The 17,464-nt window shown below is 46.2% G+C and overlaps 1 protein-coding gene across 3 annotated transcripts in view; it reads right to left on the bottom strand.

Moving 5' to 3' along the window:
- The window catches only part of SCAF1 (SR-related CTD associated factor 1), a 61,478-nt gene extending 44,821 nt beyond the window's left edge, over positions 1-16,657 (bottom strand). Inside the window, exons 1-3 of one of the 3 annotated variants that reach the window (XM_040327502.1) lie at positions 16,366-16,657; positions 11,240-11,436; positions 10,418-10,472 (exon numbers count right to left, since the gene is read on the bottom strand). In XM_040327502.1, coding sequence (XP_040183436.1) covers positions 10,418-10,472; positions 11,240-11,413 — 229 coding nt within the window. In that variant the 5' untranslated portion in view covers positions 11,414-11,436; positions 16,366-16,657. The remainder of the gene's footprint in view (positions 1-10,417; positions 10,473-11,239; positions 11,437-16,365) is intronic. The other 2 variants (XM_040327504.1, XM_040327505.1) reach the window with 2 other exon arrangements.
- Positions 16,658-17,464: the final 807 nt, after the last annotated feature.

The following is a 17,464-nucleotide window of genomic DNA, read 5'->3' as shown; positions in this document are numbered from 1 at the left end:
CTATTTTTAAAACCTAAATCAGGGCTTGAGAAATTTGCTTGGAATCTGGCAGCCAGCTAAAAAAGTTAGGAGCCAGTTTTTTGTTTTGTTTTTTAAACGACAAAATTGATGGCACAGTGGTGACAATTGATGGCACAGTGGCTGCGTTTGATGGGATGGCACAGTGGTGACAATTGATGGCACAGTAGTGACAATTGATGGGCACAGTGGCTGCAAAGTGAACAATATCAATATGCCTGTGCTGTGCCCTAACTCAGTGTTGCTAGTGTGAACCATAAGTGCAAAAATCCTATATAGTTATGGTTTCAAAAGTATTGTCTTTTTTGCTTATTACCCTTGCTGTTCGCGCTCTGTGAGATCATGTGCAGCCTCCGGCCAGCTCCTTTCCTGTGTCTCCCCGTGGCACCGCCCCCTCAGAGAAATTGCCCAATCCCCGGGGTGAGAGGCGGCCAGAGGCGGAGCGCCCGCAGCCTCTGCTTGTATCATCCCCGATACAGCACAACCGATGGCGGCTACATGACAGTTATCCATACCGCCGGCCGACAGGCAACTCGCCTCACTCCAGCCGCCTCGATGCATTGGCTGCAAAGCCGCCGCCTCAATTAGCGGCACGATCGCGGGTGTGGGGGGGATGCGCGGCGACGCTCTAAGGATACCCTAGCTCTGCTGCCATGGGCGCCAGGGTCGATAATTCTAGGCGCAACGGTGACCTGGCGCCCGGAATTTGTCAAATACTGACCTAAATGATAAGTTATTATTTTGGAACATGTTCCACCCGTATTCATGGTGTAACATGTCCCAGGTCCTTCCGCCAATGCCCCGGCCGCTGTTGCAAAGTGGGGGGATCTTCTCCCCCTACCCACTTTCACTTTTTGAAAAAGAATGCGGCTGTTTAGGGCTCCACACAGCACCACCATTCATTCAGTTTCCTGTGAATTAACAATCTACAACTACCGTCAGCCAGTTGGGTTGATGGGTTGCAGTTTTTAATGAACTGCGAGGACGTTGGCGAGTGCCTTTGTAGTTAATTGATTCTTATAGCTCTCAAGTAATGGCCTGTCCATACGAGGTACAGGCAGATAGCCATCTTGAAAGTCTTCAGGAGCCCTGCATTGCAACCATGATTATGAGTGAAATGTGCTGCAGGCTCCCAAGAGAAAGAAAAAAAAAACTGCAAAAAAATGTGCAGAATTTTTTTATGAAAAGGTGAACTTTAAAAGTAAAGCAGAAGTTCTATACAGAAAAGATCATCAGCAAATAAGCTTTAATTACCACATTGTCCCAACTAATTTGAATTGTACCAAAAAAGGTGATCGTCACACTTCAGCGCAGTTTTTGGGCAGGATTAGCGTACAATGCAAGTGCCAAAATTCATGGGCAATACTTCCTTTCAATTTAAATACAAATATCCTCTTTTGGCATGTAAAGAGTGCAGGGCACAGCTGGGGTCACACAACACATTTGTCTCACAAAGGATGTCATTTAGGGACAAAAAGTGACTCATCTTTTCACATTCTGAGTGAGAACCGACACCTGCTCTGTTCAACTGGTAACACTGGTTATATCCGTTTACTATAAGAGCTCCTTTATGGCCCCAGTATAATTTGAGAATGGTTTGGTGAATATTTTTCCTGGTGCTCGCTGCACGACAGGCTGACCATGCAGACAGGCTGGTTTAAAGATACGATTCCCCTAGCCGTCATGTGGATTCCAACGACTAGTATTTTCCACATTACTGACCCAGAACAAGGATGCAGATAAGAAGTTCTGGATTCACTCTGAATTCCCTGATCTTCATATTTGTTCCAAGCAAGTGTCTCCAGAGAGAGTCAGATAACTAGCATTTTCAGAAGGTCCGAAATGACACTCGGTATAGGTTTCCTTAAAACCAGTCTGTCATACCCTTTTAATTAGGCCATTTTTCAGCTCTGTGATAGTTGGCTCATAGGGATAGGGATCATATCAGCTGCAGATGATTTTGGGATCAGTTACCCATATATATGGGATCATCCCCACTCGCAGGCTGGATCTCATATGACTTTATACATGGAACTCACTTTGATGCATGGACTGCCTGAGCGATCTCCATTTTTGCTCTTACAAGGATGACCACAATTTAATTCAGTAGTATTCTTACTTACAATCTCTAAAGTCAAGAAGGATATTTTTTACTTGATACTGGCTTTTTGGAATTTTTCAATAAATCATTGTGGATGTTACTCAATAGGTTGTGTATATTGTGTTCTTTTTTGATAGACGTAATGTTAGATGATCACCCCCCTCTTATATTGAGGCGAGTATTCCTCCCCATTCATATGGGTTACTGAGAAAGGTTCCCAGGCCTATTCTCTTTTGTTTGCAGTACATTTTACAGGTAGGCAGGTTCAGTTACATATATGCTGTCTGGCTTTTTTTGGGTTAGGGGCACGCAACACGCCACGCTGTGTCCACCGGATCCCGGTACCTGGCCATCTTAGGCAGCCGAAGGGATCATGTGATCACTATGCAATCACAATGTTAACAAAGCTATTGTGATTGAATTTCATTCTTAACAGCTGTGCTTCCTGCAAAATGATGCTGCGATTGGCCCATGGCCATCTCATGGCACCTGGCCAATCACAGCACCCTGTACCAGGAGTACAGCTGTCATGAATGTAACCCGTTCACGACAGTTGAAAACATTGCTGTTACAATGATCATCATCATTGTAACAAAGCGTGCAAAATAAAATAAATCCCTAAACTGTCTCCGCGCGCCCCCACCGCGATCACGGCGGGCCCGCGCAGGCCGGTAATTGAGGCCGCTGCTTTGCTTTTCCCTTTTTTTTTTCTCTGATATATCTGCTAGTAAGTTGGTGATGCGTGAGGAGACAGATGGAGAGAGCCGGGGAGGGGTGGAGAGATAGATTTGGGTGACATCAGCGTAAAAATGATATTGAAAGCTGTGGGAGGCAATCAACTGATCCAGGGAGTTGGTGTAGATTGAGGAAAAGAGAAGACCAAAAACAGAACCTTGGGGGACCCTGCCGAAGAGAGGAAGTAGATTTGTAACTGACACTGAAGGAGCTGTGGGATAGGTAGGATTAGAACCAGCGAAGAGTACAGTCAGAGACCAGGTCCAATGTGTCAAAGGCAGCAGAGAGATCCAGGAGAAGTAGTACAGAAAATTGTCTGTTGGTTTTAGCCGTTTTTAGTAGGTAATTTGTGAGTTTAATGAGAGCAGAGTGTTGAGGGCAAAATCTGGACTGAAGGATATCAAGTTTGGTCATGGTCAGATGGTCGCTCAGTCGGTTTTAGACCAGTCTTTCAAGAAGTTTGAAGGAGAAGGGGTGTAGGTTAAGTGTGGGGAGGTCCAGGGCTTTTTAAGTATGGGGGTGACTAGCGCATGTCTTGGAGAGTTTGGGAAGATGCCACTAGAGAGGTTGAATATGTGAGTTAGAGAGTATAGAATCGAGTCAGAGGGTGAGCGTAGCATTTGCGCGAGGGCAAGTAGTTAGATAAAGGTTAGCAACCTTGTTAATACTAGCAGGGTTGAATGAGGGAAGTAATGATTGTATCTGTGGACATGGGGAGGTTTCTGCACATTGGAGATCTCCTCATGAATTGTATCAATCTTATTTTTGAAGTGATTGGCGATCTCCTGGGCAGTGAGTGAATTAGACGATGGAGGACAGAGTAGCACGGTAAAAGGTAGAGAAGAGTTGACGTGGTCTGGATGAGAAGGTGTTAAAGCAGAGGAACTTCCGGTTAATCCACTCCTCGCCCCCTTACATGCCACATTTGGCATGTAATTTTTTTGAGGGGGGAGTGGGGGCTTCAGGAGGAGTGGGACATTTTGTCCCACTTCCTCCTTCCGCCCAGGCGATATGTCTATATATCCATTGCCCTCCACTGAAGATTCTGTGCCCTGAGAGTGTTCATGCCTTATTGATCTATTGTCGCTGACAGACAGATCCACGTTTTCCGGTAAGCGCATTCATATCTTCATTGAGTTTAAGAAAATTATTGTTTGCCTTTGAGGATCTACGTGGTCATTCTACCATCCATTCACTCACAAGTTTTTTGATGGACTCTATATTGTTATTTTTGGTTGTGTCTGTTCTAGCACTATTTGATTCACTTATTTCATTGTGTTTTTGCTTTTGTCACTTCATCACTGTTTCCGTACAGTGATCATTAACTTGTCATTCACTTAGCAGATATATCAGCCTGGATGTCAGACCACTTCCTCAAACTCAACCTATACAAAACCAAGCTCATTATATTTCCTCCCCCAGGTGCCACTTCCCCAATTTCTCTGTCAATATCAACAGCTCAACAATCAACTTGTTCCCCCCCCCCCCCCCCCCCCCCCCCCCCATGCCAAGGTCCTAGGTGTAATCCTGGACTCCAAACTAACCTTTCCGGCCCACATCCTATCGCTATCCAAAATGTGTCGCCTCAACCTCGCAACATCTCCAAGATACACCCCTTCCTAACCAATGTCACCACAAAGCTTCTAATCCAGGGATAGGCAACCCCTGGACTGCCATTGGCCACTGATAATCACAGTCCTGCTAGTCCTGTCCACCACCTGGATGAAGAGGACTTGCTTGGTTGCCACTACCAATCTCAGAAAGAAGGGATTTCACTGTGATTGAGAAAACCACAATCAGGTGACAGTTTGTGGAATTACTGTTGAGCTTCTGGGAATTTTTTGAAATTATTGCTGAACCTTTGTGTCACTTACTACTGAACCCCTGCACTCTCCTTTAAGCCACAGCCAGTATTCAGCACAATGAAAAAAATCACACCCAACTTCTGCTGCGGCGCTTTGCGCCACACTTTTCCTCAGCTGCAGGGGCCCAACTTATGATCCTGCACACAGGCCCACCGCTTTCAGAAAATGCCCCTGACCTGAGCTCATCATTGCACATCCATTTTAGATGCTTGTATGTGACATCAAATACATCCCGTACATCGCATACAAGCACGTGGGATGGATGCGAGAGGTGGATTCGCAGGATGAGTGTGCCAGGACAGTTAGATGTGTCTCAAATATTAAAAAAATCCTTATCGTGATTGAGAGTGTGAAGTTGACATTATTTTGTAATAAAAAATCGTCACACTCAATTTATTTGAAAACATTGTTCGGCACACTGTGCTCAAAAGGTTGCCTACTCCTGTTCTAATCCACTTGTATCTCTTGACCCTCCCTCTTAGATTGTAAGCTCTAAAGGAGCAGGGCCCTCTGATTCCTACTGTATTAAAGTGTATTGTATTTGCACTGTCTAGCCTCAAGTTGTAAACCGCTGCGTAAACTGCGAACACATCGTCTCCATGCAGGAATGTAGTCCCAAAAGAGGGGGGTCAACACGCTGACTAACCCCCAGCCAAAACGACTCGGATGGGGGCAAGCTTACTGAGGAGGAACAGGAAGTGAGAAATTCAGACAAAGAAAAAAAAAACATTTAGAAGGGAAATCGAAGGAAAAGGTAAGTGAACCAACATTGCACTAGCTTAAAGGAACCTATTTCAAAAATAAAAAAAATAACCTTTACAACCCTTTTTTCATTTTAAATATAATTTCCAGTTAGATTTTTTTTTTTAAATTACAAGCTAGGAGGCATTACCTGAAGGATATTTACCTTTAACCTAAAACTGTGGATTAAAGTAAACATTTACCCTACCTTCACATCTCTGTGTATGGCTGCCTGCAGCACAGCGATTCTCACAACCACCAGCAATAAAAACGCACTACTCTGCAGAAACCGCACCCCCATATATGTAAAATTCCAGTGCATGTGCGGGAACGGCAGGGAATTTACATGGTCAAAAAGACTATGCCATTTCCCTGCAGCTGTGTTTTTGAAAAGGTGCATGCATTTGAATGGGCTGCTGTGCCCGCGCAAACGTGGTGAGCACAAATCGCGGATATGTGAACATAAGGTTACTAAAGGAAATATGTACTAAAGGCAGCCCTCAAAATTTCCACTTGCCTACTAGCATTTGGCGAGTGGATTTAAGCTGGGGGCGAGTGGTGACAGGGCTGCATGACCAATCTCCCTCCAATCTGTGCCTACACTTAGAGTCCCGATGAGATTGGTGGCCGAAGAGGAAAGGTGCATGCTCGGGGAAAAGTAGTCTGGTGAGCCGCGCACAGGCAGAGCAGTACACAGGTGATCTCCTTACAATTCTCATTAAGCCATGGGACCCAACAGTATGACCTCTCTGAGCCTGCTCCCCTCCCCCGGGCCCCGACCAAAGTAGCTGGAGAGCAGAAAGTAACGAGTGAGGTAGAGGATTGCAAAAATTACCACTCCGGTGCAGCGTTCACTGAAAGTTGCCCTGACATGAGAGCGGCAGCCATCTGGTTTGTGCAGTTTTCTTCTCCTTGTGCTCTATGTAAGTGTCCAACAGTTTAGCCTGAGCACTGTGAACAGACTGGTCTCAATGTGTGCTGTGCGCTGTCAGTGTGCGCGGTGCTATGGTGTCAATGGCTGTGCAGTTGTGTGGATCTCAGCGCTGGATTATACTCCCTCCCGCTGTGCTGCAGCTCCTCTCCTCTCTGCCAGCCTGAATAAAAGGGGGAAGTGGGGACATGCAAGCATGGAGCCGCACACACAGGCTCCTGATGATGAGATGAGATGAGATAAGATAAGATAAGATAAGATAGAGAGGATGGATGTTGCAGAGGAGACAGCAAGAGAATGGGGAAGAGACCCAGTTCTAGTGCCCTGTCCCTCTGGTCTGCCCCCAGTGCCCTGTCCCTCTGGTCTGCCCCCAGTGCCCTGTCCCTCTGGTCTGCCCCCAGTGCCCTGTCCCATTTTGTTAAAGTTGTTGTTGGTAATATTTAATTTTGTAACTTGATTCTGCATAAAACATGGTCATTCCATGAGATAATCTACGAGGGCGTGTTTACGGGTGCAATTAGGCGCAGGGCAGTGTATGAATTAGGTGGGGCAACTGGTGGCGAGTAACTCTTGAGGCCTGGCTAGTAGCTCAGGACTTGACATTTTGAGCCCTGCTAAAGGTATGCCGGTACACAGTCCAGAAATCACACAATCGCTCCAGGTCAAAGACAGCCAAAAAGATACTAGTTTCTGAAGGTGGTTAGCAATGGCAACCCAATTACCCCCAGGCCACCCTTGCACTGCATGGGTTAAATGCTCGTTTCAGTAGGGAGGATAGGAATAAGGTGAAATAAACGTTGTTAATGATCTTATTCTTCGCTCCCACTGGCTTCCTCCTCTTCATGTGATCAGTCCAAAGAAGCTGCTTTGCTGCTCGGTCAGTCTAAGAACTCTGACATCACATTTAGGACGACAAAGGCCTTCCAACATGTGCCGGACAGCAGAGGAAAGTGTTGACCAGAGGCGGCTCCTTAATTAGGCGGTCGCCTAAGGCCTCGCACTCACAGGGGCCCTCGCGGCCGCCTAACTTGCCCAATGCATTACCCCAATTTTGAGGGACAGGGGACCTTAACGCTGGGCAGTGTTAAGAGCCCTGACTCGGGAGCGGAGCCGCCAGCATCCCCAGCAACCAGTGAATATCAGTGACCCCACCCCTTGTGATGTCAATGACTCAGCATGCCCTCAGTCAATGATGTCACAAGGGGGCGGGTTCACCAGGTCACATCACCGGGTGCCCCCCACCCCTAAGTTATTAAAGAGCAGGATCTGGAGGCCACCTTGTTAAAGGGGGCTCTTTTAGATTCCTATAAGCCCCCTGCCTGCAGACCCCCACATCCACCAGCCAGGGTTGTGGGGAAGGGCTCTTGTCCTTTGAATTATTTTTGCCATCATGTGCGTGAGTGGGGCCCCGTGTCAAGTTTTGCCTAAGGCCTCACAAAGCCTAGAGCCTCCTCTGGTGTTGACTGCCAGAAGAATGAGGAATAGGGGAAATGTTTGTTCTCATTTCTTTTCCCCCTAGCCAAACATTTACCCTGCATGGGTTAATTTACATCAGGACATTAAAGCTGAACTCTAGGCTGATATAAACCACAAAAACGAATGAAGCTCTGTAGTCATTAATATATCATGAAACATATTCTTGTTTTTCAAGCAGTTCAATTATCTAAATGTAAAGCAGAGTTCAAACTGGGAGAAGGAGAAACAGAACAAGGAGCCAGTCAGCTGTGCTGCAGTGCTCATAAGGCAAGAAGAGTGACAAAGTGATGAGTTCATCAGCATGCTGCTTCTCTTTTCAATGCTCAGTCACAGGCTGGAGATGGGACAATGTTACTTAACTGCTGTAAAGAAAAATCAGGTCTCTTGGCAAAGCTGCATAAACCTAAAAATTGGATGGACAGATATAAAAATCTTTTGGGAAACAAAACAACTCCTGCATTTCATCTGTGCATTTAGCCATTTGCCTGAAGTTCAGCTTTAACCACTTCCTTACTGGGCACTTAAACCCCCTTCCTGCCCAGAGGACTTTTTGCGATTCGGCACTGCGTCGCTTTAACTGACAATTGCGTCCTTTTTTCCCCACAAATAGAGCTTTCTTTTGGTGGTATTTGATCACCTCTGCGGTTTTTATTTTTTGCGCTATAAACAAAAATAGAGCGACAATTTTTAAAAAAATAAAATAAATTTTTACTTGTTGCTGTAATAAATAGCTAATTTTTTTTTAAAAAAACATTTTTTATCCTCAGTCTAGGCCGATACGTATTCTACATATTTTTAGTAAAAAAAAAATAATAAAAAAAAAAAAAAATCGCAATAAGCGACTGGTTTGCGCAAAAGTTATAGCGCCTACAAAATAAGGGACAGATCTATTATTTTTTATTATTTATTTTTTTACTAGAAATGGCGGCGATCTGCGATTTTTATTGCGACTGCGACATTATGGCGGACACTTTTTACACATTTTTGGCATTATTCACATTTATACTGCAATCAGTGCTATAAATATGCACTAATTACTGTATAAATGTGACTGGCAGGGAAGGGGTTAACACTAGGGGGTGAGGAAGGGGTTAAATGTATTCCCTAATTAGTGTTCTAACTGTGGGGGAAGGGGGGTGATGGGGGGGGTGACCGATCTGTGTCTCTATGTACAAGAGACACAGATCCGTCTCCTCTCTCCCCTGACAGCACCGCTGTCTGTGAGAGCCAGGAATGAGAGATGATCTCATATGTAAACATATGAGATCATCTCTCATTGGCCGCACAGATCGCCTAGGAAACGGCCGCTCCGATTGGCCGTTCACGGCGATCTGTGATTGGCTGTGTCCAAGGGACACGGCCAGCACAGCAGTTCCCCGCTGCGCGCTCGGGAGCGCGCGCGGGGAACGCGGAAAGGGGCGGCCCAGAGATGTAGAACCACCCCGCGGCCGTCAATAGTCGTACGGCCGTCGGGAAGTGGTTAACTGTGGGTGGGAAATATAAAAAAAACTGAAGAGGGAAGAAAATATAAATGCCAAGAAGGAAATGGCATTGGCAAAAAACATCCTAAGGCAATGTAAGAATATTAACTATTGAACCAACATGCCAGACATGCAGACTGGGGACAGGGGAGCTCCAGTCGTTTGTGCTTATTAAAAGTCAGCCGCTAAAAAAGGTGAAGCTGGTGACTTAATAAACACACACTCACCTGTCCCGCAGTCCAGCGATGTGGCCTTCAGAACCCTTGGTTCTCACCCCGATGCCAGGAATTACAAGTACGGGCACTCGGTACTGGGCCTCCTCAATTGTTGGGCAATCTTCAGGGACCTGTGACGTGTCCTAGAAGATTGCAGGAAGGGAGGGGGAATAGGAGAATTTCCATTGGGATCGCCCAAGCGGCCCAAACGGAGGTGGGAGCGGGTACCTGTGAAAATTAGGTACCTGCTGCCCACCAAAAAAAAATTACATGTCAAAATTCGCTTTGCACTCCTGTGACCCGTTTACAGCAGAGAGCAGTCTAAAGTCCCGACTTCCGAATTCTGAATCCATCAACTGCCTTGACTGATTGCAGTCTAAGCGAGCCACTGAGATGGCTGCTCCCCGCCGCTCCACAGCTCAGCGCTCCAGTGAGCGTGGAGGAACAGAGCAGGAGAGATGCTGACTTACAGGCAGCATCTCTTCTCTCAGGGGGGAGAGAGAACTGAGCCATGGGCGGTATTCGGTGGCTCGGTTCTCAGTTCAGAGACGCTGGGGGACAGCTGTAGTATCGGTCTGACGTTGCATCCACCTAGGGAAGTATGAATATATATATATATATATATATATATATATATATATATATATATATATATATATATATATATATATATATATATATATATATATATATATACATACATATATATACATACATACATACATACCATATACATACATATACACACACACACACACCCCCATACTTCTCTTAAAAGTAAAGCTCCAAAAAAGTACATACTAAAAAACGTATTTAAAATACAATAAAAAAAGAAATAAAAAAATTGCATTTACCTGAAACTCTGCACAGCTTCTTCTTGCTCTTACTCACAACTTGTTGTAAAAATTTCTACAATAAGAAAGAAGCAGCGAGGTCAGGAAATTATTATGATTGATGTAGTGTTGTAAGCCTACCTGACTGAAAAGAACTTGAATTGATCTTTTGGGTAGGACGTTGTGCTACATAAATTGGTAAATCTTTTAACTGATCAAATACATAACAAAGGGGTCTGTTTGTGGTAGAAAGCAGATATAGCCGTCTGCTAGATGCTGCAGAGTTTACACCACACTGAGCCTATATTTTATTAACCAATCAGGCTGCAATATGTTTCATGGCGTGGTCCACTGAGCTCATTATACATAATGGTGCAGCGAGAAATCTGTGATTGCAGGAGAGGCCAGTCAAGTGACATTGACAGGTCAAGTGATTGGGCTTTTCTTCAGTCCTTTATTGGAATGAATGACCCCCCCCCCCCCCAATAAAGGGGGAGTTGAGCGCCCTAAACATGTTGGCTTTATCCACCAATCTTCCATGAAGATTTATAAATCTATACTGGACTTATCCTTTTTTTGGACTACTCAGGAGACCCATAGGGATACTCTGTATGTTTTAGAACTGGCTCCTTAGACTGAAACAATGACCAGTTAATGCTTGCCTTTGGGCCCAGTGCTCCACCAGCTTGCATTTAGTAATTTTTTTTTTTTTTAAAGTGGTTTTAGTCATACAGCTGCTTTATAACATGGGGCCCAAATTATCATGGTCTACTATTGGTTACCCCACGTACTGTACACTTGCCCCCTATATACCTTGAGCTCAAAAGCCTAAAGAAGAATTACCAAAAAGATGTCTGGGTTCAGCACTTCTGATGCATCATATTCGGAGGAATCGCCGCAGTGGAGCGCTTGTTCATCTTCTGTTTCAGCAACATCCAGTGCCCTATTAGACTCTGGTGTTGCCTCCTTATCAGCATCCTCCTTGGTTTCTTTCGGTTCCTGGCGGTCTCCTGCCATCACTACAGCCTGGAGTAACAGACCTAACAGAAAAAGAATGGTCAAAATCTATTACAAATGTCGCGGGTAACTTAATAAAACATTCCAGAATAACTACACATTTCAATCCAACTTTTGTCCCACTCGATAGAAAGATAGGGATGTCAGTACTGGTATTATTTATATCAGCTTATACCAGGGGTGTCCAAACTGTTTTCAAGGAGGGGCAGATTTGATGAAGTGAACATGCGTAAGGGCCGACCATTTTGCCTGACATTCTTTGAACCATTAAAATTTGGTCTAAGTTTGTTCGTTCGAGCAACTAATACACTGCCCAACACAAATTCTCTTGCCTTTGTGGCTGTGTGTGGTGAAGAGATGAGTGTGGGCGTGTTATTAGGATATACTGTATTTATTGGTGTATAACACACACCTTTACTTTAGGAGGGAAGTTTCAGGGGAAAAAAATGTAAATAAAAAACTGTGACACAAAATAAGGGTCATTGCCCATCAATGCAGCCTAATCAGTGCCCATTTGCAGCCTCGCCATTGTCATGAATGCATCCTCTCCATTGGCATTAATGCAGCCTGATGGATGTCCATCTGCAGCCTCGGAGGGAAGGGGCGGGATAAGCATCAACAGATTACATACAGGATAATCTCCTGTTTACACAGCAGCCTCTTTAATACAATTTCTCCCGCCTCCTATGATAGACAGAGGAGTTGTCCAATGGCAGCCCAGGAGACGGGACTTCCTATTACAGATGTCACTGAGTAAACAGGAGATTCTCCTGTATGTAATTTGACAGCACTCCCCCTGTCCCCTCTGAGGCAGCGACGATAAATACAGTATATATCCAAATACCAGGGGGGCCACATTAAACTGGAAAGGGGGCCGCAATTGGCCCCCGGGCCAGACTTTGGACATGCCTGGCTTATACCAATTGAAAAGAAACAAAATTTAACTCATAGTTGGGCCAAAGAATAAGGTGATGCAGAAGGTCTCGGTCCAAGGTAGAAGAGAGAACAGGAAACTCTTCCGTGTGATCACAGAAAGGAGTACAAATCCACATTCAATTTTAAACCCTTTTACAAAAAAAAATAATAATAATTCATGCATTGCAGTCCGAGGCGGAGCTACAGTGTGTCATGGCAGGGTTTAACAAAAGTTGGATGAGATCTGATATCTTGGGTGTGCAATTCCCTGCTTTTCTACTAGGTTTGGAAACAGAAAACAGAAAATTCAGCGCTATCAATAGTAAGCAGCTCACACCATCAATGGACAATGTTGGAATACAAAAACCCCAGACGATGCACTATTTGATGCGAAATGCGTCGGGAGACTCCACCGCTGCCACTTTGAAAGCGCTGATCACCTTTTATAATGCAAGCGTTTTTACCTACATTAAACATTGGTATTACGCTATGTGCCTCTCTCTTCAACATCTCTACATATTGGTTTACATTTTGGCCCACATTGGGTACCCATAGAAGTGACCTTTTTCCTGATTCGATCCCTGAGTTCCTCTCCGATTGATGTGCGAGACGTCTTTTGTGAGAATTGCAGCTGAGCGTGGTTTATACCCTGTTTTACTGACCCTCTGGGCATATGTCCATTAGGGTACAGTATCTCTGTTAAAGCGGTAGTTCACCCTCCTTTCCATCATTAGACCATTAAATTCGGCATCGTAGCGCGAGCTACGGTATGCCGGTCTTAAATTTTTAATCCCCGTACTCACTGTGGTATCGTTGATTGAAGAATCCGACTCCCGCGGGGAATGGGCGTGCCTATGGAGAGGGAGGATGATTGACGGCCGGCTCTGGCACGTCACGCTCCCCGAAGACAGCCGGAGTAGGTCTCGGCTATTCACGACGCCTGCGCACAGGCTATGCGCAGGCGCCGTGAATAGCCAAGCCTATTTCGGCTATTTCCGGAGAAGCGTGACGTGCCAGGGCCGGCCGTCAATCACCTTCTCTCACCATAGGAACGCCCATTCCCCGGATTCTTCAATCATCGATAGCACGGTGAGTACGGGGATAAAAAATGTAAGACCGGCATACCGTAGCTCGCGCTACGATGCCGAATTTAATGGTCTAATAAAAAAAAACTTTTTTTTTTTTTTTTAACAGGGTGAACCCCCGCTTTAAGCCTTACTTTCAATGATCGGTGGTGGATTTCTTTACTGCACTTCATTCCGAGGCATTGGGACTATTATCACCAATTTTCATCACATTGGACTTTCTTTTCACATATATTTATTTAGATTGTATATAAACACCATCCAGTGTCTATACATATACATCACTTTTTTGGTTGATATATTGTCATCATAATTTTTTCACCATTTGTTTGATGCACCGTTTATTCATCCTTTCATTGGGTGATCTATTAATTTTATGTGCTACACTTTTTATGTACGTTTTGTTTCCTACTAAGCTCATTGGGCATGGTCAGGCTCTCTTGATTCGGGACCTAGATTTCCAGACCCAAAGGAGGGAAACTTCATGTGAGCTTGGAGTGGTTAGAACAAAAAGGTACGCTGTGACTTACTGAAAGGTTCACTAGGAAAGTTATGAGTGCTTCTAGGTCTTCTATAGATTAAATCCGCTCTAAGATCTGCACTTGAGTGCAGTAGACCAGCTACAACAGGGATAGGCAAAAGGTAATGGGTGCCAGAGCAAGTACTTTTAGTAGCACCCGGAAGATTGTAAAGCGATATGTGCGCAGGCTCAGACTGGTCTGGTGGATGAACCTCTGATGGGCCTCTGCTTCCTAAAAATACAGAGCCATTGCCATAGGCTGTATATGACAGCTCATAAGGCTGTCAGTTACAAAGCCTGACCTGCTCGTTAAAACTTGTCTTAAATTTTTTTTTTAACATTAGATTGATGCTCATTTTGTCAAGGGGAATCGGGTAGTTTTTTTTTAAAAATAGAAGCAGTACTTACTGTTTTAGAGAGCGATCTTCTCCGCCGCTTCCGGGTATGGTCTTCGGGACTGGGCGTTCCGATTTGATTGACAGGCTTCCGACGGTCGCATACATAGCGTCACGAGTAGCCCAAAGAAGCCGAACATCGGTGCGGCTCTATACGGCACCTGCGCACCGACGTTCGGCTACTTTCGGAAAATTGTGACGCGATGTATGCGACCATCGGAAGCCTGTCAATCAAATAGGAATGCCCAGTCCCGCAGCCAATACCCGGAAGTGGCGGAGAAGATCGCTCTCTAAAACGGTAAGTACTGCTTCGATTTTAAAAAAACTACCCGATTCCCCTAGACAAAATGAGCCTCAATCTAATGTTAAAAAATTAACTTTTCGGGTGAACCTCCACTTTAAATAAGTCTGATGGTGCAAGAACTGTGTCTTATCTGAGGTGTGACCCGAGGTTCCATTGTGCAAGAACTGGGTCTGACCCGAGGGTTCCATGGTGCAAGAACTGGGTCTGATCTGAAATGTGACGTGCAGGAATTAAGTCTGATCTGGGGTTTGAGGAAGGAATTGGGAGTAACCGGATTTCTGATGCAGGAACTTGGGCTAAACTGAGGTTTGATGGTGCAGGAATTGGGGCCGAGCTGAGATTTGATGGTGCAGGAATTGGGGCCGAGCTGAGGTTTGATGGTGCAGGAATTGGGGCCTAGCTGAGATTTGATGGTGCAGGAATTGGGGCCGGGCTGAGATTTCATGGTGCAGGAATTGGGGCCGGGCTGAGATTTCATGGTGCAGGAATTGGGGCCGGGCTGAGATTTCATGGTGCAGGAATTGGGGCCGAGCTGAGGTTTGATGGTGCAGGAATTGGGGCCTAGCTGAGATTTGATGGTGCAGGAATTGGGGCCGAGCTGAGATTTGATGGTGCAGGAATTGGGGCCGAGCTGAGATTTGATGGTGCAGGAATTGGGGCCGAGCTGAGGTTTGATGGTGCAGGAATTGGGGCCGGGCTGAGATTTCATGGTGCAGGAATTGGGGCCGGGCTGAGATTTGATGGTGCAGGAATTGGGGCCGGGCTGAGATTTGATGGTGCAGGAATTGGGGCCGGGCTGAGATTTGATGGTGCAGGAATTGGGGCCGGGCTGAGATTTGATGGTGCAGGAATTGGGGCCGGGCTGAGATTTGATGGTGCAGGAATTGGGGCCGGGCTGAGATTTGATGGTGCAGGAATTGGGGCCGGGCTGAGATTTGATGGTGCAGGAATTGGGGCCGGGCTGAGATTTGATGGTGCAGGAATTGGGGCCGAGCTGAGATTTGATGGTGCAGGAATTGGAGCTGTTCATATAGAATTTGGGGTGATCTGAGGTTTATGTTGCACTACGATTCATGATCTAATTATTATAAATGGTCACTTTGGCCCCTTTCACATGTCCAGTCAGCTGGCGATGGATTTGTTTACAAATTGGAGCAGAATAAGAATTCCATTCCCCTCTCTGGACCCATCTCAGATCTATGGTCACCCCCAAGTCCGCTCACATCACACCACCTCCGATCCGTCACATTTAGGCCCAAAAACACAGCGAAGGCCCCAGAACTTCCAATTTTTGTTCTTCTGGACCTTTCCATAGACTTAGATGGAGCCCGAGAAGTGGAGATGATGGTGTGAAAGGGGCCGATGACCCTGGAGATACAATGTTTACCCACCATGGCTGCTCAGAGCAGAGGACATCTGATCCTGGAGGAGAGGTGATGACAGACAGACAAGACACCCCTATAAAATAACGATCCATAGTAGATGTCACCTCCTCCATGACACTGGTGTCACCCAGATCTGTAGATTACAATGCAATCATCAGATCTGCACACAGACCTATATATTATGTATATTTTAGCCCCCCAGGTCCCCGGATGTTCCTGTCATACAAAGCCCCCCGATCAGCCGGCCATGTCATCTCTATGCAGTGACCCCGGCCCCCCCGCTATACACGATATAACGGAGATGCGCCATACACACACAGCCGGCTCCCCGGCCTTTCTCTCTCTCACCTCTCCCTCCTCCGTCGCTCCCCCCTTAGGGCTGTGTCAGTCAGGCCTTGTATTGGTCTTCCCCAGCCGCTCTACAACAATAGCCGTTTTCCCGTCCCTCCAGCGGCCGCCATCTTACCCCGCTGCTCCAGCGGCTCCTAGCAGTCACAAAGCATGCTGGGCCTTGTAGTTCCGTGCCTCACACCTCCGCTGCGTAGTCCGGGAAGCCTCGGCCGCTGGGCGTACTACAGCTCCCACAGGGCACAGCGGCCCTGCGTACGCTACCGACACACGCACAGGCGAGGGGGGTGACGGGAGGTGTAGTTTGGGGTAGGGGAAGGCGAGGATTGGGTTGCGGCAGGGCGGGGGGCCGGACGTACTGCTGCTCCCACAATGCAGCGCTGTGGGGCGGATGTGAGTCATGGCGCATCGGTGTCTGGCTCAGTCAGGGTTGTAGTGGACAGGGGAAGGCGCAAGGGCCTGTGCTGTGAGGGAATTGAGTTCAAGGCTGGGCATACACTGTGCTATAGTACAATATTCTTTATATTTACCAAAACCATATAATAGGGAAGCAAGCTAAACAATCCAGCCAGACAGGCCTGAGCACTATAGGGTTGATAGCTCTAAAGGAGAGTGTGTAGTGTATGGCTGAGGTAAGTGTACAGCCATGGCCAAAAGTTTTGAGAATGACACAAATACTAATTTTCACAAAGTCTGCTGCCTCAGTTTTTGAGATGGGAAATTGCATATACTCCAGAATGTTATGAAGAGTGATCAGCCGAATTGCAATTAATTGCAAAGTTCCTCTTTGCCATGAAAATTAACTTGGAGGTTCACCCGGAAATGTAAATTTTTAACCTTAGATTCCTGCTCATTTTGTCTAGGGAAATCGACTAGGTTTATTAAAATCGAAGCTTTACTTACCGTTTTAGAGAGCGATCTTCTCCGCCGCTTCCGGGTATGGGCTGCGGGACTGGGCGTTCCTATTTAATTGACAGGCTTCCGACGGTCGCATCCATCGCGTCACGATTTTCCGAAAGTAGCCGAACGTCGGTGCGCAGGCGCCGTATAGAGCCGCACCGACGTTCGGCTACTTGTGACGCGATGTATGCGACCGTCA

This window comes from Rana temporaria, chromosome 10 (assembly GCF_905171775.1).
Source record: "Rana temporaria chromosome 10, aRanTem1.1, whole genome shotgun sequence".
Lineage (NCBI taxonomy): Eukaryota > Metazoa > Chordata > Amphibia > Anura > Ranidae > Rana > Rana temporaria.
The sequence above is the reverse complement of the archived record's forward strand: the minus strand, read 5'-3'. Positions and strand labels throughout refer to the sequence as shown.